Source organism: Eleutherodactylus coqui, chromosome 2 (assembly GCF_035609145.1).
Source record: "Eleutherodactylus coqui strain aEleCoq1 chromosome 2, aEleCoq1.hap1, whole genome shotgun sequence".
In the NCBI taxonomy this organism is placed as follows: Eukaryota; Metazoa; Chordata; class Amphibia; order Anura; family Eleutherodactylidae; genus Eleutherodactylus; species Eleutherodactylus coqui.
In genome coordinates, this window is record NC_089838.1 from 221,153,271 (window position 1) to 221,178,546 (window position 25,276).

The 25,276-nt window shown below is 45.3% G+C and overlaps 1 protein-coding gene across 1 annotated transcript in view; it reads left to right on the forward strand.

The window, feature by feature from the left end:
• The window catches only part of LRRC49 (leucine rich repeat containing 49), a 172,332-nt gene that overhangs the window by 115,891 nt on the left and 31,165 nt on the right, over positions 1-25,276 (forward strand). Inside the window, exons 10-11 of the mRNA XM_066589958.1 lie at positions 4,285-4,432; positions 17,787-17,870. Of these exons, the coding sequence (XP_066446055.1) occupies positions 4,285-4,432; positions 17,787-17,870 (232 nt within the window). The remainder of the gene's footprint in view (positions 1-4,284; positions 4,433-17,786; positions 17,871-25,276) is intronic.

The window sequence follows — 25,276 nt, forward strand, 5'->3', positions numbered from 1 at the left end:
CTCTTTCAATAAGGTGTTTTGTCAGAGAGCTACAGAATGCTTAAATTTAGGAAGCAAAATTCAATCAGCTTAGAGATGTCCCTAGCCTTATTGGATGAGACAATGTCCTCAGAAATAAGAGCACGGGCAATAAATGGGAAAGTATAAAAGCATTTTAAATACTCACTGTGGTCAGTTCACGCCCTACGGCAGTGTTCCCCAACTCCAGTCCTCAGGGACCCCCAACAGGTCATGTTTTCAGGATTTCCTCAGTGTTGCACAGGTGATGTAATTATTGTCAGTGCCTCAGACATTGCCACAGGTGTTCTTACTATAGGAGATCCTGAAAACATGACCTGTTGGGGGTCCCTGAGGACTGGAGTTGGGGACCCCTGCCCTACGGGAGTAGAAGTGCTAGAAGTGGGAGAAAACCAATGTGGCTCGATAAACATGTAAAGAGGGGAAATAATCAACAAAATGAAAGCATTAAATTAAACTACTTTTTTGCCTTTCTCTGGATCACCATTGGGGGATAATAAACTGAAGTAGTTGGACGTGTGTCTTTTTTTCAGACTTACATACCATGTTACTATGTAAATATATATTTTTTAGAACAGTTTATACTATCTTACAGCCTGTGGGCTTATTCCACCGTGCGTATATCGACCGGGTTTTCATGCCCGGCCGACATATACTGTCCATCTCTCCAGGGGGAGGAGGCGGGCCAGGCCAGGAGAAGTGCACTGAGCTCCTGCCCCCTCTCCGCCCCTCACCACTGTTTGCAATGGGAGGGGTGGGACGGTGGTGAAGCTAAGTTTCACCCCTCCCATTGCAAACAGTGGCGAAGGGGCGGGAGCTCAGTGCACTGCTGCCGTCCCAGCCCGCCTCCTTTCCCTGCAGAGAGAGACAGCGTATATCGGCCGGGCGTGAAAACCTGGCTGATATACGCATGTCGGAATAAGCCCTGTCACTGAGAGAGGGAGGTATATATAGTCGTTCTACACACACAGTGTTCACTTGGTGGAATCTGACCTGGATTTTTCCACATGGATTCCGCATCTAAAATCGCCGCACAAACCTGCAGCTAAGCTGCATATTTCTGCCGCATATTTTGCCACAAATTTGCTGGTGGCTTTAACCCAGTCAAAATTTCCAATGTTATTTCTTCACTGATCCAGAATTGCATGGGAAATTCTGCGCACAGATTTTGACCATCAACAGGGCTAAATGCATGTGCAAATATGTGGCGGAAAAATACTTTTTTCTTCTGTGTTTTTATAGATGGAATGCACACACACAAAAACAAAATTGTCATATGAACATACCCGAAATGGTGCCTGGAAAATGTCCCAGTAAGGGTATGTTCAGATAGCAGAGTTTATTACGGAATTGTCCTTGTGAATCCCGCCTCTAACAGCATCAAAATTCGCGTCTCTCTGCTGGCGTTTTTGACGCGGATTTGCGTGCAGATTTAACCCTGTCAATGGGCAAAATTAGCATGCTTGATTCGAAAGCGGAATATCAAATATTCATGAGCTTCCACATCCAGAAGTGGCATGTTAGGGCTCCTGTCCACGGGTGATCTTGCATTGCGTTCCCGACGGAACGCAGCGTTGCTATGGTAAGCACAGCCCCCTGTCCATGAGCAAAGAATCAGAGCAATTCTCTGCTCACGGGACTCAAATTGCAGCATGCCACGATTTGCCACGATTCTCTGCGGTGAGCCCATCTGTCAGATAGGCTCACCGCAGTGAACTGACAGCTCTCCCCACTGCTCCCTGGCGGTGGAATATCGCTAGCGATATTCCGCTTCGCCCATGGACAAGGGGCCTAAAAAGCTACGATTCTGTTGCCTGAACATACCATTAAAAAAAGGGATTTTTTTTTCCCCTGAGGCCTGTGTTTGAGTCAAGCTGCACACAAAGCCCACATGTGGGATATTTCTAAAAACTATAAATTTAGGGTAGTAAATGTTGAGATTTGTTTCTTTGATAACACCAGCTGTGATATAGAAAAAAGTTGTTGAAAATTCTAAATCTTCAACAACATTTTTTTTGTTTCACCCCCACTTTGCTTTAATTCCTGCAAAACTCTAAAGGGTTTACTAACTTCATAAATGTGGCTTGGGTGGCAAGTGGACATCTTGGGGAGACCTGTAGAGTGTTTCACAAGACACTTCTAACTTTTATGGTAAACTGGCTCAACTGAGTGATATACAGAACATCAGATTGTAATAAGACCTTATTCTGTAGATGTTGGCAGAGGGTCAGCTTTTGGTAATATAGTGACTAAATTGTTTATACATGGATTAAATTGTATTTCCAAGGCCAATCAGTTAGCTGTTGGAGTGATGAAGTGATAACGTTCAGAACTACTGAGATATCGTAGATGTTGCTCAGTAAAACACAGGAAAATATCACTGTCTCGTAACTAGAATCTCAGTATAAGAGTACAAGTGTCGTGAATCAGGACACCACTGGTTGAGTTTTAAAACCAGACCCAGTTTCTTAGCTTCTACATATTTCTTTTCTTTCCTTCTTTCTCCTCTCCACTATTCTCATCCGCTTGAGGACGTGAAAATTGTGGATTGTGATGCTTTCTACGGACATAGTGCTGAGTTGCAGTTTAAGGGTGGCTTCATACAAGCGTGTGCATGCGCGTACATAAGTGCGCACTCATGTATATGCACAAACACGCGTGAATGCAGGTCCGTGCATTGCCTTCAATGGAGCCGTGGCATATAAGCCCTTCCCTGAAAAACAACAATTTTAGTGTAAAAGAAAAAAAATACTTACCTGTCCGCCGATGCCGTGTCCTTCGCGGGGATGAAGAACACATCTGCCGCATGTGGCAGATGTTTCCTTCATCCCCGCGAGGAAAAAGAATTCCCTGCTGCACCTGCCACATCTGTGACAGATGCAGCAAAGGAATTCTTCATCCCTGTGACAGCTGTGGTAGGGAATTCTTTATTCCCCGCAGGGATGAAGAATTCCTTTGCTGCATCTGTCACAGATGTGGCAGGTGCAGCAGAGAATTCTTTTTCCTCGTTAGGATGAAGGAAACATGTGTGCATGCGGCGGATGTGTTCTTCATTCCCGTGGGGACACAGCAACAGCGGACAGGTAAGTATTTTTTTTTAACACTAAAATTGTTGTTTTTCAGGGAAGAGCTTTTATGTAAAGCCCTTCCCTAAAAAACAATTACGTGGTGCCGGCAGACCATTGTCTTCAATGGAGCCACCGGCAGCAGCCGCGACTCCGTTGAAGGCAATGCGTGCATTCCCTATGGTGCACGCATGTCCTATCTTTACAGGCACGCACCTGTAAAACTTGGACATGTGCACACACCATAGGTAATGCATTGTTGTAATAGACGCATGTTTTTGTGCGTGCGTATGCCACCCTAAAGGCCAGTAGGACTGAATGTGTAAAACTACATGAAATAACTTTGCTGCTATGAATTGCAGGATTTAGGGGCCTTTCACACGGGACGTAATTACAACGCAGGATGCAGCCAAGGCCTCAGCTGCGCAATTCCTCATCAAAATCTGCAGACCTACTTGCGGAATTGCAAGCAGATTTGATGTCATTTTCAATTCTGCAGGTAATCTGCAGATTGTGGTGCGGAATTTATAGTGGCTTGCAAATGTTTTGTTTGGTCTATTGCGTTCCATGTGAAAGGTCCGTTAGTGGAGCGGGAGCTCTGCTCCAGAGACTGTCTGATATGCAGAGAGACTGTCGCCACTGGTGGAGTTTGCTATGAAGAAACTCCTCATGTGCGGCTGAATGCTGAGTGGCAAGAGGCACTGGCTGGACAAAAAGAGGCTACTGAAAAGTATGTGGCACAGCTGAGAGCTGATCAGGAGGCTATAAGGGCACAACTGCAGGTGACTTTGCCAAGGGACTGTGTTGAGATCCCAGATGCTATTCCAACTGGAGGACAAGGTGAAGGGAGCGTGGTTAGTACAGGAGATCACCAACAGGAGGCATGTTGGGTTGTCAGCAGCATGGCTGATGCCAGTATAAGTGGATGTGCACATGTTGAGAGTGATTTCCACTGGTGGGTCCAAGGCATTGCAGTCTAACAGAAAGGCATATCATCTGAAAAGTGAATGAAACGACTCGTTGTTACCTAACTTTTTAGCAGTGTTACAGTGACTGTTTTCTTTATATTTTTTTCTGTTTTATGCTTAGTAGTGAACTTTTAATGATTTCTAGATGATATTGATTTGTTGTATGCCATTTCTTCTAGAACTACGGTATAAGGTTGGATGACTTATGGTAAATATTTTATTTTCCTTCCTAGACTCCATGACATTTTGTGCCTCGCTGACTCAACATCGCTTTCAGATGTCACACTTGATGGCAATCCTATAGCCCAAGAGTCATGGTACAGGCAAACCATTCTGGGACATATGCTGCAGCTGCGACAGCTGGACATGAAGAGAATCACGGTAAGGACAAATATGCCAGTGTTAAAAGCTGTCAGAATATTAACAAGAGAGTCCCTGGCATCCTACACTGGTTACAGGAAGTATATGGCATCATAATGGCATTTCTGATAGGACCTCCCATATCTAATGCAGTGGATCTATAATCTGCCTCCAGAATATGCTGCCCTTAGTGAAAGCAGCATATTACAGGGACAAGTTCATTCCCCCATTAGGTCCAATAACACTAAGGATACGCCTTTTTGCTAATAGGGACATCAAAGAATGCTCCAAATTCATAGTTAGGAGTCTGGTATATTCAGGAGGTAAGCCAGGAGAGGATCGGGGGGAATACATGGGAATCATAACTATTGTCATGATGCACTTCCATTGCAGTTCACCTGCAGCTGCGGAGGGTCACTGCCGTGCTGCTGCATCTTCCCCTGCCTTCTCCTTGAGTTCTGCCGTAGGGCTCGTGCATGCTTCCACCCAGTCTCCTAAAGGCCCAGTGCCACTTCCATTACTTGTCCTGCAGCAGCCCCAAACTCGCAGCGCCAGACTGATACATTGTAGTAAATTGAAGAGCGAGGAGATTCTCAGTAGGTGCAGCAGAGAAGGAGGTAAGCTCCCACTCCAGGACCCCTTAAAGGAATTAACCACTCACCACTTCTGTTTTCAAGCACTCTGACATTGAAGACCCCTAATTGTAGTGTTCTTGAAACCACTGCCTCTTTGGATGCAGAGATGCCAGTCCATTAACTGGCTATGGAAGGATCACTAGGCAGATGGTTGTGTTGACTTTGGATATCAGTATGCTGTAATTAACTTCCATCATGTCAATATGTACATAGAGATGCCCTATTAGTTTACACATTGTAACACGGCTTTTCCATTGCCTAGCTAAATAATGATGTCTTAATGTGACCCGCTCGGCTTGTCCCATACTGTACATCCTTGTGTCTGTATAGTAAAAGATTTACTGCATATACACAGAATTCTGACAGTTGTACTCAGCATTTAATAACAGTGACACTTTCTAACTACGCCGCTATACACACAGGTGTAATACATAGGGAGCTATTTTCCACAAGAAGCAGTGCTTCTAATTAGGAATGCCTCCATACGTACAGATTGTAATGATGCATTACCTGAGGGTGTCTGATATAACCTTATCTAGAATGCTGATGTATGCATTCTTCACTTATGTATTGGCGTTGGTACTGCTGGATGTAGTTTGATGGCCATTGTTTACTAGTACATGCTGAGCCACTAGGTGGCAGGCTTGAGCTGTAATACAAGCCATGGCACATCATGCTCTGCACTGGACATTGCTGAAAATATCATCTGTGTAAAATGTTTCTGTGACTTGCTGTATTGAGGGAAACCGTGGAACAGCAATTAGTCTATAAAAACAACTAAATGCACAGGTAATGGAAATGCAATTAAAGCTGCCTACGTGGCTGATGTGATCGTAACAACCCCATTTACGTCTCCATTGATTTCCCATTGAATGACCTGAAGTGCTTCTGTTCTGTTCAGTTTGCCTCTGTTCTGTTAGAGATCTTTTTTTTTTAAAAATGGAAATAATAGCGCAGACTGCTGTACTGTTGCTTCCGTGAAAAAAAATGAAATCAAAAGACAAAGACACTTCCTTTTTTTTTTTCCTTTTTACTTTATAGTCTATTTACTAGATCTGTTTTAAATGAGCGTGCACAGAAGGTTAGACAATGAAATGCAAAAGCGAAGGGAAACGGGTACAAAGCTGTCCATTCCACTTAAAAAAACAAAATCCGTTCAAAGCGTAAACCAAAGTGCTGATGTGAATGAGCCCCTACCTGACTTAGTGCTGATCGTGGCGACCACAGCTGTGTATGCTTGATTCACATGAATGAAGGTATACATGTTCCCTTCGTATGAAGCATATGTGAAAGACCAATGCACCACACACCTATTCAGCTGCGGGCCTCCGCATCGGCATTGAAGACAGAACTTTTCCATACTTGGGTAATTTAGAGTACTGTTCATATGTAAAAAGTACATATGTTTAGTTGTTTAAAGGGACTATATCGCCTACGTTTTTAAAAAATTAATTAAACAAGATATAGAAACATTTTTCTAATGTGTTTTTATTTTCTGATTAAAAGAATTCTACATTCTGTTGTCTATACATGACTATGGGGGCGGCCATCTTTCCTGAGCTACATTTACAGCAGCTTCATAGACCATTCACACAATGGACAGGAGGGAACCCATTGACTTGTATGGGAGACTGTTCTAGACATACTCTGTGACTTGTGCCTGGATAATTTCTTATGGAGGAGGAGTAGGTAGTTACAGTTTATACCTATTATAAATGGTAGATCCTCTGTTATCTACATATAGGTGTTACCTCGCATTGTAATCCTGTCTGTGATGTTGGTGAGATGACTGCTGCAAAGTTTTCTTTACAGATCGGGAAGTATTTGCCTGTTATTATGCTCTGTGGTCAAGTATGAAAAATGCAAGATTTTAGGATTTTTTTGCCTGTCACACTGTTGTAGTCTTCTCTGTGTATTCCAGCTACATCCCTGTAGTGTAGCGCCCTTATCAGCCACCATCGTGATGCTGGAAGTTTTTGATTTCACTTTCACATCTATTCCATGATGCATCAGCACTAAGGATGAGCGAGTATACTCGCTAAGGCACTACTCGTCCGAGTAATGTGCCTTAGACGAGTATCTCCCTGCTCATCCTTAAAGATTCGGGGCCACCATGGGGCGGGGAGCTGCGGGGGAGAAACGGAGGGGAGATCTCTCTCTCCCTCTCTCCCGCCGCTCTCTCCTGCTCCCCGCCGCGACTCACCTGTCAGTCGCGGCGGTCCCCGAATCTTTAAGGACGAGCAGGGAGATACTCGTCTAAGGCACATTACTCGAAGGAGTAGTGCCTTAGCGAGTATACTCGCTCATCCTTAATCAGCACAACTATACCATTTCTTTCTACAGGGGCAACAGTTTAATTGGTATTTGCCCCTACAGTCTTCTAAATAAGCTATAGCCCATAAGTATACAGTCAGGATGAGGAGCTGTGATGTCCTCTATTATAGCTGTGTGATCATTATCAGTAACTGTGACAGGAATGACTGTGCCCCCTGCAGGCAGGTCCTGTGTAACAGCATCATACAGACTGAGAAATTGACTAGAAAGCAAACGCATAACTTAAGGCAAATCTGAGCTGGTCAGAACTGAGATCACATGACCATCTGAGGAAAAAGAGGCCAAGAGTTTCAGATAGTGAGAAATGACTAAATAAAGTAACACTAGTACAATATATATACTGAGTATATGCATAATGAACGAGTTAAAAATCACCAGAATGGCCCTTTATCAAGTAAGTAACAGAAAAATGTGATTTATATAATAATTAGAGATGAGCGAGCACCAAAATGCTCGGGTGCTCGTTACTCGGGATGAAATTATCGCGATGCTCGAGGGTTCGTTTCGAGTAACGAACCCCATTGAAGTCAATGGGCGACTCGAGCATTTTTGTATATCGCCGATGCTCGCTAAGATTTCCATTTGTGAAAATCTGGGCAATTCAAGAAAGTGATGGGAACGACATAGGGCAGGCGAGGGGCTACATGTTGGGCTGCATCTCAAGTTCCCAGGTCCCACTATTAAGCCACAATAGCGGCAAGAGTCGCCCCCCCCCCCCCTCTCAACAACTTTTACTTCTGAAAAGCCCTCATTAGCAATGCATACCTTAGCTAAGCACCACACTGCCTCCAACAAAGCACAATCACTGCCTGCATGACACTCCGCTGCCACTTCTCCTGGGTTACATGCTGCCACCCCCCCCCCCCCCGCGCACGACGCAGTGTCCACAGCGCACACCAAAGTGTCCCTGCGCAGCCTTCAGCTGCCCTCATGCCACACCACCCTCATGTCTATTTATAAGTGCGTCTGCCATGAGGAGGAACCGCAGGCACACACTGCAGAGGGTTGGCACGGCTAGGCAGCGACCCTCTTTAAAAGGGGCGGGGCGATAGCCCACAATGCTGTACAGAACCAATGAGAAATATAATCCTGTGCCACCGCCATCAGGAGCTGCACACGTGGGCATAGCAATGGGGAACCTATGTGCCACACACTATTCATTCTGTCAAGGTGTCTGCATGCCCCAGTCAGACCGCGTTTTTTTATAAATAGTCACAGGCAGGTACAACTCTGCAATGGGAATTCCGTGTGCACCCACAGCATGGGTGGCTCCCTGGAACCCACAGCTGAGGTAACGTCAGCTTTAATGCAGGTGGGCCAAAAATTAATTGGATTACACTGTAGGCGAGGGCCCCAAAAAATTGGTGTACCAACAGTACTAATGTACATCAGAAAAATTGCCCATGCCCAACCAAGAGGGCAGGTGAAACCCATTAATCGCTTTGGTTAATGTGGCTTAATTTGTAACTAGGCCTGGAGGCAGCCCAGTTAAAATAAAAATTGGTTCAGGTGCAAGTTTCAACGCTTTAATGAGCATTGAAGCGTATAAAAATTGTTTACAAAAATTATATGACTGAGCCTTGTGGGCCTAAGAAAAATTGCCCGTTCGGCGTGATTACGTGAGGTTTCAGGAGGAGGAGCAGGAGGAGGAGGATGAATATTATACACAGATTGATGAAGCAAAAATGTCCCCGTTTTTGATGGTGATAGAGAACGATGCTTCCATCCGCGGGTGCAGCCTACGTATTGTTTAGGTATCGCTGCTGTCCGCTGGTGAAGAAGAGAAGTCTGGGGAAATCCAGGCTTTGTTCATCTTGATGAGTGTTAGCCTGTCGGCACTGTCGGTTGACAGGCGGGTACGCTTATCTGTGATGATTCCCCCAGCCGCACTAAACACCCTCTCTGACAAGACGCTAGCCGCAGGACAAGCAAGCACCTCCAGGGCATACAGCGCGAGTTCAGGCCACGTGTCCAGCTTTGACACCCAGTAGTTGTAGGGGGCAGAGGCGTCACGGAGGACAGTCGTGCGATCGGCTACGTACTCCCTCACCATCCTTTTACAGTGCTCCCGCCGACACAGCCTTGACTGGAGAGCGGTGACACAGTCTTGCTGGGGAGCCAGAAAGCTGTCAAAGGCCTTAGAGAGTGTTCCCCTGCCTGTGCTGTACATGCTGCCTGATCTCCGCGCCTCCCCTGCTACCTGGCCCTCGGAACTGCGCCTTCTGCCACTAGCGCTGTCGGATGGGAATTTTACCATCAGCTTGTCCGCCAGGGTCCTGTGGTATAGCATCACTCTCGAACCCCTTTCCTCTTCGGGTATCAGAGTGGAAAGGTTCTCCTTATACCGTGGGTCGAGCAGTGTGTACACCCAGTAATCTGTAGTGGCCAGAATGCGTGTAATGCGAGGTCACGAGAAAGGCATCCTAACATGAAGTCCGCCATGTGTGCCAGGGTACCTGTACGCAACACATGGCTGTCCTCACTAGGAAGATCACTTTCAGGATCCTCCTCCTCCTCTTCCTCAGGCCATACACGCTGAAAGGATGACAGGCAAGCAGCATGGGTACCCTCAGCAGTGGGCCAAGCTGTCTCTTCCCCCTCCTCCTCATCCTCCTCATGCTCCTCCTCCTCAACGCGCTGAGATATAGACAGGAGGGTGCTCTGACTATCCAGCGACATATTGTCTTCCCCCGGCTCTGTTTCCGAGCGCAAAGCGTCTGCCTTTATGCTTTGCAGGGAACTTCTCAAGAGGCATAGCAGAGGAATGGTGACGCTAATGATTGCAGCATCCCCGCTCACCATCTGGGTAGACTCCTCAAAGTTTCCAAGGACCTGGCAGATGTCTGCCAACCAGGCCCACTCTTCTGTAAAGAATTGAGGAGGCTGACTCCCACTGCGCCGCCCATGTTGGAGTTGGTATTCCACTATAGCTCTACGCTGCTCATAGAGCCTGGCCAACATGTGGAGCGTAGAGTTCCACCGTGTGGGCACGTCGCACAGCAGTCGGTGCACTGGCAGATTAAACCGATGTTGAAGGGTGGCAGTGTCCGTGTGGGACTTGCGGAAATGTGCGCAGAGCCAGCGCACCTTTCCGAGCAGGTCTGACAAGCGTGGGTAGCTTTTCAGAAAGCGCTGAACCACCAAATTAAAGACGTGGGCCAGGCATGGCACGTGCGTGAGGCTGCTGAGCTGCAGAGCCGCCACCAGGTTACGGCCGTTGTCACACACGACCATGCCCGGTTGGAGGCTCAGCGGCGCAAGCCAGCGGTCGGTCTGCTCTGTCAGACCCTGCAGCAGTTCGTGGGCCGTGTGCCTCCTATCTCCTAAGCTGAGTAGTTTCAGCACGGCCTGCTGACGCTTGGCCACCGCTGTGCTGCCACGCCGCGCAACACCGACTGCTGCCGACGTGCTGCTGCTGACACATCTTGATTGCGAGATAGAGGTTGCGTAGGAGGAGGAGGAGGAGGAGGGTGGTTTAGTGGAGGAAGCATACATCGCCGCAGATACCAGCACCGAGCTGGGGCCCGCAATTCTGGGGGTGGGTAGGACATGAGCGGTCCCAGGTTCTGACTCTGTCCCAGCCTCCACTAAATTCACCCAATGTGCCGTCAGGGAGATATAGTGGCCCTGCCCGCCTGTGCTTGTCCACGTGTCCGTTGTTAAGTGGACCTTGGCAGTAACCGCGTTGGTGAGGGCGCGTACAATGTTGCGGGAGACGTGGTCGTGCAGGGCTGGGACGGCACATCGGGAAAAGTAGTGGCGACTGGGAACTGAGTAGCGCGGGGCCGCCGCTGCCATCATACCTTTGAAAGCCTCCGTTTCCACAACCCTATACGGCAGCATCTCCAGGCTGATAAATTTGGCTATGTGCACGTTTAACGCTTGAGCGTGCGGGTGCGTGGCGGCGTACTTGCGCTTGCGCTCCAACACTTGCGCTAGCGACGGCTGGACGGTGCGCTGACAGACATTGGTGGATGGGGCCGAGGACAGCGGAGGTGAGGGTGTGGGTGCAGGCCAGGAGACGGTAGTGCCTGTGTCCTGAAAGGGGGGTTGGATCTCAGTGGCAGGTTGGGGCACAGGGGGAGAGGCAGCGGTGCAAACCGGAGGCGGTGAACGGCCTTCGTCCCACCTTGTGGGGTGCTTGGCCATGATATGTCTGCGCATGCTGGTGGTGGTGAGGCTGGTGGTGGTGGCTCGCCAGCTAATCTTGGCGTGACACAGGTTGCACACCACTGTTCGTCGGTCGTCTGCACTCTCAGTGAAAAACTGCCAGACCTTTGAGCACCTCGGCCTCTGCAGGGTGGCATGGCGCGAGGGGGCGCTTTGGGAAACAGTTGGTGGATTATTCGGTCTGGCCCTGCCTCTACCCCTGGCCACCGCACTGCCTCTTCCAACCTGCCCTGCTGCTGCCCTTGCCTCCCCCTCTGAAGACCTGTCCTCAGTAGGCGTAGCAAACCAGGTGGAGTCTGTCACTTCATCGTCCTGCTGCTCTTCCTCCGAATCCTCTGTGCGCTCCTCCCTCGGACTTACTGCCCTTACTACTACCTCACTGATAGACAACTGTGTCTCATCGTCATCGTCCTCCTCACCCACTGAAAGCTCTTGAGACAGTTGCCGGAAGTCTCCAGCCTTATCCCCCGGACCCCGGGAACTTTCCAAAGGTTGGGCATCGGTCACGACAAACTCCTCCAGTGGGAGAGGATTCGGAACCATTGCTGCCCATTCTGGGCAGGGGCCCGAGAACAGTTCCTGGGAGTCTGCCTGCTCCTCAGAATGTGTCATTGTAATGGAGTGAGGAGGCTGGGAGGAAGGAGGAGCAGCAGCCAGAGGATTCAGAGTTGCAGCAGTGGACGGCGCAGAAGTCTGGGTGGTCGATAGATTGCTGGATGCACTTTCTGCCATCCACGACAGGACCTGCTCACACTGCTCATTTTCTAATAAAGGTCTACCGTGTGGACCCATTAATTGTGAGATGAATGTGGGGACGCCAGAAACGTGCCTCTCTCCTAATCCCGCAGCAGTCAGCTGCGATACACCTGGATCAGGAGCTCGGCCTGTGCCCACACCCTGACTTGGGCCTCCGTGTCCTCGGCCACGTCCACGTCCTCTAGGCCTACCCCTACCCCTCAGCATGGTGTATTACCAGTAGTGCAGAAACAGAATGCTGTAATTAAATGTGCCGCTTATTGGCCTGTGGTTGGAGGCTGACTTCGCTTACGGAACGCACAGCAGAGCCAGGAAATAATTTTGCGCAAGCCTGCTGTAACACTTAGCTGGCTGCGTATGAATTAGGACAACTACCCCCAGCAGAGACCCAGTACACTGAGGACGGTCACAGGCAGCCCAAATAGATTTTTTTCCCCAAATGTTTTTGGAAAGGCCCACTGCCTATATACACTAAATATGTCTTTTGTCCCTGCCTCACCACTACTGGCCCTGGACAATGTAAAATTACTGCAGGACGCAATGCTCTGCACGGCCGATATACCAAAAAAATATAAAAATGTGCAACACTGCAAAAAGCAGTCTCCACACTACTGCACACGGTTAGATGTGGCCCTAAGAAGACCCGTTGGGGTTCTTGAAGCCTAAAATAACTCCTAACGCTCTCCCTATAGCAGCTCCACCAAGATAGCACTTTCCCTCCTCTATGTCAGAACTAGAGATGAGCGAGCGTACTCGGATAAGCACTACTCGCTCGAGTAATTGGCTTTATCCGAGTATCGCTGTGCTCGGGGCTAAAGATTCGGGTGCCGGCACGGAGCGGGGAGCTGCAAGGGAGAGCGGGGAGGAACGGAGGTAAGATCTTTCTCTCCTTCTCTCCCGCCCGCTCTCCCCTGCTCCCCGCTGCAACTCACCTGTCAGCCGCAGCGGCACCCGAATCTTCAGCCCCGAGCACAGCGATACTCGGATAAAGCCAATTACTCGAGCGAGTAGTGCTTATCCGAGTACGCTCGCTCATCTCTAGTCAGAACGCATCTGTGGCGAGCCGCGGGAGGGGCCGATTTATATACTCGGGTGACACCTGATCTCGCCAGCCACTCACTGCAGGGGGGTGGTATAGGGCTTGAACGTCGCAGGGGGAAGTTGTAATGCCTTCCCTGTCTTTCTATTGGCCAGAAAAGCGCGCTAACGTCTCAGAGATGAAAGTGAAAGTAACTCGAACATCACATGGTACTCGTCTCGAGTAACGAGCATCTCTCGAACACGCTAATACTCGAACGAGTATCAATCTCGGACGAGTACGTTCGCTCATCTCTAATAATAATCCTTTTTTGATTACACATTCATTTTAAGCTAAGAGTCTTCAGTTTTTATCTCAACTCCAAATCCCTTTGTCATTAATCAGTGATTGATCTTTAGCCATGTCTACAGTCCTCAAAATGAAATCCATGGCACATCTGCAAGATTTATATACTGTCATAGGTCTAACACAATTCCTATTAAAGGCCTTCATTGGGAACAACAGGAGGGTCTTCCAGGACTCTTCAACTTAATTGAAACTTCAAGCTTTATTACATCTTATTACTTGTTTCGAGCCATATCAGTGTGTCTCTTAGTCATACTAATAGTTGAGGAGGGTTTAGGAAAAAGGGTTTTCTAAACAGATTTTATTTAAAGGGGTTATTCAGCCTTATAAAATAGAAGGTCTATCCTCAGCATAGACCATCAATATCTGATTGGTGGGGGCCTGCTGCTTGGGATTCAGCTAATTTAAAGGGCCATGTCCATTGTCATTGATGAGTACAGTAGCCTCTTCAATGTTTATATTTGAGCACAGTTGTGCTCATACTGCAGAATACCAAATTATTGATAGTGGCCGCTTTGAATACAACAGGCTTGTCTCCTTGCAGTGAATGGGACAAGCATGCAATCAATCAGCTGATAAGTGGGGATCCCAAGCAGTCAGATATACACGGTCATTTCTGTGGATAAGCCATGAGTTTTACACTTTTATGTGCTATGTATGACATCTAAACAGTTTTCTAATACTATTGCGTCCATTGCCGCTAATTTTGTTTAATAGCAGCTAGATAAAACCAATAACCCAGATTACTCGCGGATGATCCGGAGAAGCAACGTTTTTGTGAAGACGATCCGTTCTGACAGTTACCACAATAGATTTTATGCTCAAAATTAATTAGAGGAAAAAACTATGAATTATATGTTCCTTATTGTTCCAACGTCAAACACAATTATCCATTTTATCCTGTAACCATAATGTAAGACTGACTACCGGCAACTCGTAAATGGTTTTCTCACAGTTTTAACTGTAGCTTTGCATTGTGTAAAATGTCCCCAGTGATGTAATGGGAAGGAATCGGAGCGATCTCACAGCGGACCCTTGTTAAAGTGTTTGCAGTATATATAGGCAGGCAGGGATACAGGTAATTGTTATTTGGCAGTAACCCATGCAGCGCTATGATTGTGTTATTTATATCCTGTGTATATATCATGGATGTAGTACTTGTCAATTTTAACCCCTTATTTTAACCCCCTTTTAACGGCAGCAGTCACTAACCGGGTTTAAACCTGCACATGCATATTTTTAAGGCAGTGACTTGGCTGACAACTGATAGCCAAGGCCCCTGCTCTAATAGCCAGGCACAGAGAAACCTCTGATCCTGACAGTTTTACCCCTTACACATCACAGTGAATAGCAACTGCTGCTGCATGCAGGTAACAGGAGGAGAGGGCTCGCTCTTTTACCCATAGCACCGCGCAGTGCAATTGCAAGGTACTAATCTGTTCCCATGGTAGCCGGAAGCCTATTAAAGACCTCCATGCCTTCCATGTAACTCAGCCTACTGGGCCCCGCCTCCCACAGCATCTGATAGGTAGTTGTCATTGACTTAGTAAAAGGCTCTACATAAGTAATGCTGTGCACTACCCTAGTGATTGAACGATCACATCTTTAAGTCCCCTTCAGAGACTAAAAAAAGTCCAAAACCATTTTTAAAAAAAATTAATTTTAAAGAAATGCACAATAAAAAACATTTTTCTCCATAAAGACCTGTTTTAAGTGGATAAAATCTCCCCCCACACACACCCCACTAAAAAAGCACAAAATATTCTCATTGTCTGAGTTGTTAAGAACATGATAATACTTAGCTATTTATACCACTTGGTGAATGCCGTAAAAATAATTTAAAAAAGTAATGCCAGAATTGTTACTTTTCTTTTGTTTGCCTCCCAAAATATGTAATAGAGTCCAGAAGTCACATGCATCTCAAACTGGTACTAATAAAAACTCATACAGCAAAGGTGAAAAACTGAATGATTTTTGTTTGAATGAGCCAACGATGTATCTGCACAAGAGCGAATCAGGTAGCAATAATGTCACTTGCTCACTCAATTAATATTCGGCTCGTCTAAAAGGAACCTTAAAGGAGGTGTCACACGTGGACAACCCTATTCCTATGTACCCTATATGGGCTTACTATTAATTATTAGGAAATTATAGTACCAGTGTTTCTGGTGGCGCAATGCGCCGCACAACTCTGCTACATGCACGTCACACACACGGCACTGCTATACATTGTTCATCCCATACAACAGGGATCAGAAGTAGTACAGCACTGGAGATGAAGAACCTGTGATGTCACCGTCATGCTCCACCCTTGATTACATGACAGTGACGCTCATCCTGAGTGAATGACTTACATGCTCTGCCCCTGATCACATGACAGTGACGCCATCAAAGGTCTTGCATCCTTCTGCAGATTACAGGCAAATTACAAATCCCTTGCGGCCTCAGTTGCTATGGAATACTAACAAACACCTAGCCAGACAGCAGCCGTTTGCGTCCATGACTTGTGATGATGTCACTGTCATGTGATCAGGGACGGAGCATGTAACTCCCTCACTGGGGATGAAGGACCTTTGATGACATCACCATCATGTGTTCAGGGGTAGAGCATGTAAGTCACTTACAAACCCACTCCTCACACACACACAGACGGACAGATCGTCGTTAGTATTTTGATAGGAATAGGCCCATGTAATATTACATGTTGCAGTGTTATGTAACCCCCCCCCCCCCCCCCCCCCACACACACACACACTATCTTTGCATGGTTAGGCAGATGTGTTGCTTGCTACTGTAAGAAAAAGCTGTATGACAACCTCTGTGTGGACTGAAATATTTATTTCAGCTTTATTGTTTATCTCCAGCTTCCACATTTACAAATATAGTTAACTGCATTTTTACTAACTCAGTAGGAGAGTTCTTCTGGATGTCCTGTTTTTGTGTTTGTAAGTGAAATGTTTTGCCGTCTCGAAAATGGCAAAGGGGCTCCAACAGCTAGTGCTTTGTTAACCCTAAGCACTGCAACTGTAAGAAGTTTAGCATGTATATGCTGTGACATTGCTCTGTGCAGGCAGCATGCATTTGTTTATGAGATTCACACACATACATTTTGGTTACATTTAAAATAGTGATTTAGTTCTGCGTTTCTGGATTTGTTACTTTTCACTCTAAAAGTGCTGATATACATCAGATAGATGTGAGTTGATGGTTGAACGAATAGTAGTCTGGTGCACAATTGTTTTGCAATCGCTCACCTACACATTTTGTCCTTATTGGCCATCGCAGTCTTTCCAGCTAGCCATACATGTTAAATGATATCGGTGATGGGTAAAAGATATACCCTACCACACAAGCTCTTTAAAGGACTATCCAAAAACTCATATCGCAGTTACTGCTGATGATTAGAGGCTCCTGTCACACACTTATTATGTAGTTGATTTAGTTGAATATAGAATACAGAAGATAATAGCAGTGTCCTCTCAGCAAGCAGAGATGGTACAGGCTGTAGCTACTCATGTGATGCTGTGCTGATGCATCATGAGAGTGCTAACAAAGCATAGAAAATGTGAGGAGGGAGAAATCTCAGCATCAACATTTTACCTGGTAAGTATCAGACAGGGGGCTGCACTGCATGGAGGTGACTGCAGTATGCAGAGGAGACCTCCAGAGTGTGACAGTCAGGTGAGGTGTGCAGGGATGGAAAAATGCATTTTCTCTAGAGAAGCCCCTTAAGATAAGATGACCTGTTGCAGAAACTTGGTTTCATTTGTATCATTTGTCAGGTCAATACAACCTGTTACACCTCACATGAGTTTTAGAATAAGCAAAAAAAGATTTAAAAAAAGTAAATTAGGCCAGAACCATAAACCGTGTCCATCACTTGACAACTTGGAGTAGTAACCTCATCAGCACTCTATGCCTCATTAACCCTAAGGGTGAGGTAGCGATGATATATAAAGAATCATTTTCATTATAGTAACAGCTTTCTTCTGTTTGATACATTGAAACACTTGAAGCTTATTGATGTTATTAAGACTTGTTGTTCATCTCTTATGTTGTGGTGTTGACAGAAATAAAATACTTTTCATGTATTTAGGAAGAAGAAAGACGTACCGCATCTGTTCTGGCAAGAAAAGAGGAAGAGAGGAAGCGTGAAAGCCATAAGCAGGCCTTATTAAAGGTAATATCTGCCAGGCTGGAAGTTCAAGGCAAATTGAACATTTCACTCATCAGGTTTCAGCAGTTTCAGCTCATCCGTAACCATTATCAGGGTAAACTTGTCTATAGTTGCACCACCGTTTTCTCTGCTGTTGGTATTATGCCCTTCTGTGCAGGGTAGTGACAGAGATAAGGGGCATTAGTTATAAAAACTGGAACAGACAATAAAAGCAGGGGTCTGTAACCACGGAAGACTTTTCAGTTGTAATCTCCTTTGATCTGATTCACTACTGTGGGCATCTCATCTGCTCTTTGTCCTTCTACAAAAATCTCCTAGATGAAATCTTACGTAGTATAACGGATTATTTCCCATTACCAATTGATATGGTAAGTACCTATTTTATATGTGAACCTCAATGAGGTGAGGGTCTCCCTCAGCAACCAACCAGGTAACTGATGTCATTTTTACCAGTGCAGTTTACAAAAAAGATCAAATTAGTTGGTTAATATGGACATTTTTATAAAAGATGTTTTATATTTTAGAAAGCACAATTATGATACAGTTATACATGTATAATGCTTGTATATTTTGTAGTAGAAAAATAGCCATGGTAGTGCATGAATATTGGATCCTCTGCTTGGATTGTGGCAGTAATGCCAGTCCAGCAATCTGGTGAGAACAGCTGCAGATTGCTATATTGTTAGATTGGCCAACCTGGCACCCCCGTGGGTCTTTGGGCAGGATAGCATTTAGTAAAGAAGTCTGCTTCTTACTCCCCCACCACAAACGAATTTACGGAAAGCTGACCGAGTCCGTTTGAAGAACTGAGCATTAAGTTTAATGGGAAGCGTTTGAAAGAGGTATAGGAGCGAGGTACTACATCCATTTTAGGGACGTTAATCGCCCAAACCAAGACAGGCTTGGCTTCTCTGGTCGGAAGGGACACATTCAACACCCCGGTTTTAGTAAAGTTGACCTTAAAATTACGTAAAGTCTATACTATGCTGGTATGGATCGGTAGTCTAAGGCACTACATGCTGCTCTGACTGGCCAGTGCTGCTCATGTGGATGGCTCTGGTTAGTCAAAGCAGGTGTAGTGTCTAAGAATAATGTGCATCAGGCAGTTAGAGAAGCATGGCCATCTTTGTTTCTCTAGGCCCAGAGAGTTACTTTAAGTGACCAAATTGTGCAAACTCCTGAAGCTTGACCAGAAAAGATATACAGGGTTAGGCTACATAGATGAAGGAGTTATCTGCATATTGAGCCATCTTGTAATGTTGTTGGCCAATGCTTCTACCATGTATTTCTGGGTTATTTCTGAGAGCCACCGCTAAATATTCAATGACTATGTCATATAACAAAGAAGATAAAGAGCATCCTTGGCGGGTGTCATTTTTAATGCAAAACGGCTCAGATAAAAAGGGGGATTCGTGCGTACCTGAGCAGTGGGGTCATTATACAGAGCTAAGACTTTGCTCCGGAACTTGAGGCCCAGCCCTATGTGTCTGAGGGAGGACCACAGGAAACCGCAGGGGACACGGTTGAAGGCTTTTTCGATGTCTGCTGCGAGTAAACAAAACTATTGTTTCATGGACTTCGTTCTTGTTATTACTAACACTGGAAAGAGCCCACTTTGTTCTTGTTATTAGGAGTAGGTACTCCAAAATAACAGTGGGCATACATATCTATACAGCTGTGTATATAGTTATATCAACCCCAAACAGATAGTCTCAATACACAGATTAGGAATATATATTTAAAAAAATTCTTTATTAACCAATCATATTAAAATATTACTACCGTATATACCGGCGTATAAGGCGACGGGGCGTATAAGACGACCCCCCAACTTTCACCTTATACGCCGGTAATACAGTGGAGAAAAAAAAAATCATTACTCACCTCCCCCGGCGTTCTGTCGCGCTCCGGCAGGATGTCGCTCGCTCCTCGTCCCCGACGCAGCATTGCTTTCTGAATGCGGGGCTTGAAATCCCCGCCTCCAGAAAGCTAATACACACGCCGTCAGCCAGTTACAGCCATTCAATGACATCATTGAATGGCTGTGATTGGCTAAAACACACGTGGCTTCAGCCAATCACACTATTCAATGACATCATTGAATGGGTGTGATTGCTAACACACGTGCGCCTTCAGCCAATCACAGCCATTCAATGCTGTCATTGAATGGCTGTAACTGGCTGACGGCGTGTGTATTAGCTTTCTGGAGGCGGGGATTTCAAGCCCCGCATTCAGAAAGCAATGATGCGCCGGGGACGAGGAGCGAGCGACATCCTGCCGGAGCGCGACAGAACGCCGGGGGAGGTGAGTAATGATTTTTTTTTTTACACTTTTTTTTTTGTATTACCGGCGCATAAGACGACCCCCGACTTCAGAGCAGATTTTTCGGGGTTCAAAAGTCATCTTATACGCCGATATATACGGTATTTAAAATGTATAAGTTTAACAAGAGAGTGCCGCCCTCACACAAAAACAGGACTTCATCAGTCAAATACGCATTAGTATAATGGTTGATGTCCCATGTGCGTGTTACAATGTATAACCAGCATCATATCACAATACATTAATAGCAGTCACATGTTACCATGCAAAATAAATGAACATACTTGTACCATATAAAGCACAGACCTAGATGCACCCCGACACAGTGTTTCACCCAAAAGATGGCTTCCTCTTTCCTCCTTACTAGGAGTAGGGTTTTATTAGTGCCTCCCTAATGGAGCCTCATCTGGCGCAGAATGTTAAGGCAGCAGAAATGCAGTACTAAGCTCTTGCTCACGACCTGAAGGTTGCAGGTTCAATCCCCGCTTGGCTTAGGTAACCGGCTTAAGGTTGACTCAGCCTCTCATTCTTCCAAAGTCAAAAAAATGAATACCCAGCTTGTTGGGGGGTAAAAGAGAAAGGCAATAGCAAACCACCGCGTAAAAACAGTCTGCCACAAAAACGTCACGATGTGATGCCACCCTAAGAGTTAGCCATGACTCTGTGCTTGTACCAAGGGACTTTACCTACCCTTAAAAAAAGGGAAAGGGCTTCTCTGTGAACCCATCTGGCCCAAGTGATTTCCTTTTGGGAGGCCTTTTAACAGCTTCCTTTATATCTATGTTGTCTCAGAGAATTTTTCTTTTTAACAAAACTGGTCTCAGTTTGACTGATGTCAAATACATCGGGGCTGCTGCTGCTTGTAAACCCTACTGCACATGAGAGATGCAAAGCGGTCAACTGGAACTCTGCAGGGAGCCAGGAGAGTTGAGTTTTAGCTTGTTTATTATTTTCTGCTATCGGGGACCCTTTTTTTTTGTCTTAAATTTATATTAGACAACCTATTTCACCATTAGATACTTTACATATATATAGTACACCGCAAATAACATTTAGAAGAGGCTCCACTGATATATCTTCATGATTATGGCCAGCTAACTTTTATAAGAAGGGCTTAAATGCAAGAAGCTAAGATGTATCCAAGAGTCGCAAGGAAAGTATTACAAGATTTGGCCGCCTTCTTCTTATATATGTCACAGGCAGAATGAATGGAATCAAGTGGCCTTTTAAGATCATAATTCAATTTTTAGATTTTAAATGATTTTGCACAATGCCATCATTAACATTTAAATAACCATTTGCTTGAAAGCATATCAGGAAAATGTGGAATGTAGAAGAGAGAACATTTTAGTGGTCACTGAATGTTCTCTGTGAGTCAGGATGTGAATATAAATGAATATGATAAAACTAATAATGAGCAAGTAAATTCATGCTAGTTACTATACTTGTGTTGAATACTTAACAGTAGTGCATGACCGAGCTTGGCTGTAGTCGTTTTTTTTTTATTTAGTAACATTCTGTGAATTAGTTTCTTTTTCGCCCTTTTTGCTCCCATGCTCATTTTCAAAAACCGTATCAGTTAAAATGAATCTTCTCTGGGCATAAAACCGTCAAACAGCTGCAGTGATCTGCCGCTCACACAGATAAAAAGCAAGCCATTTTGCTAATGTGGAAAGTAATTCTGTCTCTAACTACTTCACTTTATGGCGTTATTACTTATTTTTATCAGTTTACATGTATTGTACAGTATGGATTGCGATGGCTCAGAGGTGTCGTCAACAACAGTTATCCTGATGGGTGGGAAAATGTGCACACAATGAGTAAAAATCAACAAGTGAATTGAAACTATAAACAACACCATAAAGCAGATAAACCATGCCATGCACAAAAAAATCATGCTATAACATCTGATAGAGGAAGAGATGACAGTTGAACCCCATCCTGACCACATAATGTTAATATATGTCATGTGGTTGTGAAGTTTTATGGAGCGGCCTTGGGAGCAGAGTCCATTCCATACCTGGCAGTTATCAGCAGTTTTTGACAGCTGACAGTAACTGCCACAATCAGAGTTAGCTCTGATCGTAGCACTTAACTGTATAAATACCACAGTGAAAGCCTTGCACTCGTCTAAACAGCGGGAGTGGAGACCCCTTTGCACGCCCCATTGGCACCACCTGCAATGTGATCGGGAGGTGCCAATTGGCTAGCATGGCAGCTCTTAGCCTACTGAAGTCTCCCATGGCTGCCATGTATAAATGCCTATCAAGGCCTGCCAGTGGCAAGGCTTCAAAGGCAACATAAAAAAGGTGATATACTGCAATACTTAATTATTGCAGTATATAGTACATGCAATCTAATGAAGTGTAAAAAATGTAATAAATAGAGATGAGCGAGCACCAAAATGCTCGGGTCCTCGTTATTCGAGTCGAGCTTTTCGTAAAATTTGAGAGTTCTATTCGAGTAACGAACCCCATTGACTTTAATGGGAGACTCAAGCATTTTTATATGTGACCAGCCAGTTGCCGAGCTTTTTTTTCTCTCTCTCTCGCCAGCCAGCCACAAACTATCATTGACATGCGTAGCGGAGAGGGGTCAAATCTGACACGTCAGCGGCGAGGAGGGGCCAAAACTGGGACGGGGTCGAACGCGGCATGATGCTCGCTCGAGTAGCGAGCACCATCGAGTACGCTAATACTTGAACGAGCATCAAGTTTGGCAGAGTATGTTCGCTCAACTCTAGTAATAAAATCTTGTGTTTTTAACAGTTTATAAAAAAATTAAATGTTCACAAAAACCCTTTTCCTGTAAAAAAAAAAAAAATCATTAAAACCCCCCTAAAATTTGTATAGCCGTGTATGTAAAAGTCCGAATGAATAAAATATAACAATAGTTTTCCATGGTGAAAGGTGTGAAAAAAAAATACGGATTGCCAAATTCTTTTTTTTTTTTCTTTGCTTTTTGTTATCCTGTCTCCCAAAAATTTTAATAAAAAATGATCAAAACATTATATACATTTGGTATTTCTGTAATCGTACTGACCCAAAGAACAAAGGTCATTTGTCATACTGCACTGTGAACGATGTAAAAACGAAATGCCTCCAAAAATTGTGCAATTTTTTAAATTGGCCCCGCTGAAAACGTTTACTTTTTTTACGTAAATTATATGGTACATTTAATGGTACCAATAAAAAATACACTCTTCCTGTCGAAAACAACCCCTCATATAGCTATGTCCATGGAAAGATAAAAAAGTTGAAAGGCGGGAACGAAAAAACAAGAATAAAAAAATTAAAATCTCTGATCTTCATAAGATGGTAAATAGAGATGAGCGAGCATACTCGTCCGAGCTTGATGCTCGTTCGAGTATTAGGGTGCTCGAGATGCTCGTTACTCGAGACAAGCACCACGCGGTACTCGTCTCAATTAAACGAGCCCTGACCATTGAATTCAATGGAGCCGGCAATACAGCCGGCTCCATTGAAAGCAATGGGCTGCCGGCGATCGCGGGATGAATTGTCGGGAAGGGCTTAAATATATAAGCCCTTCCCTGCAATTCATCCAGAAATGTGTAAAAATAAAAAAAATATATACTCACCTTGTCCCGGCAGAACGATGTTAGCCCATTGAATTCAATGGAGCCGGCAATACAGCCGGCTCCATTGAAAGCAATGGTCTGCCGGCGATTGCGGGATGAATTGTCGGGAAGGGCTTAAATATATAAGCCCTTCCCTGCAATTCATCCAGAAATGTGTAAAAATAAAAAAAATATATATACTCACCTGGTCCCGGCAGACGGAGTTCAGCGCGGCCGGCGGCAGTCCTCCTGAACTGCTCTGAACAGCTGTGAGTTAGTATTCAGCAGGGACCAATCTGATTGGTCCCGCTGAGCCAATGAGAGGCAGCAGTCACTCACCCATTCATAAATTCATGAATGGGTGTGTGAGTGAGATCTGCCTCTGATTGGTCAGGCTGTGACCAATCAGAGGCAGCTCATTCAGCAGGCGGGGATTTTAAATCCCCGTCTGCTGAATACTACTCACAGCTGTTCAGAGCAGTTCAGGAGGACTGCCGCCGGCCGCGCTGAACTCCGTCTGCCGGGACCAGGTGAGTATATTTTTTTTTTTTTTTTTACACATTTCTGGATGAATTGCAGGGAAGGGCTTATATATTTAAGCCCTTCCAGACAATTCATCCCGCGATCGACGGCAGTCCATTGCTTTCAATGGAGCCGGCTGTATTGCCGGCTCCATTGAATTCAATGGGCTAACATCGTTCTGCCGGGACAAGGTGAGTATATATTTTTTTTATTTTTACACATTTCTGGATGAATTGCAGGGAAGGGCTTATATATTTAAGCCCTTCCCGACAATTCATCCCGCGATCGCCGGCAGCCCATTGCTTTCAATGGAGCCGGCTGTATTGCCAGCTCCATTGAATTCAATGGGCTAACATCGTTCTTCTCTGCCACAGCTGTTACAGCTGTGGCAGAGGAGAAGAATCGTTATGCTGACAGTGCGGGGGGGGGGTGGTGTCTCACTCTTGCCACTATTGTGGCTTAATAGTGAGACCTCGGAGCCCGAAATGCAGCCCTGAATGTTGCTCCTCGCCTGCCCTATCCATTTCGGTGTTTTTTACATGACCTTGGTGATTTGGTAAGATTTTCACAAATGAAAACCTTAGCGAAGCACCAGTCATATACAAAAATGCTCGAGTCGCCCATTGACTTCAATGGTGTTTGTTACTCGAAACGAACTCTAGAGCATCACTGAAAGTTCGACTCGAGTAACGAGCACCCGAGCATTTTGGTGCTCGCTCATCTCTAATGGTAAACAATATAAAATAAAATGATTTTTAAAAAAAGGATTATTGTAAAAGTTCCCAAATTCTACGCATGTGATTGCTGGTGTTCACAGATGATGATGGACTCTCCACATTCCCACTGTGTGTGCTACAACAAACTAACAGGTAAGTAGTCTATGGCAGATGTTCAATAAGTCTACAGATCTAAGCGATTTGTCTCTGAAAGGGCAGTAGTATAAAAGTCTTTTGAATGTCAAGCTGAAACCTATGGATGAGATAAATCG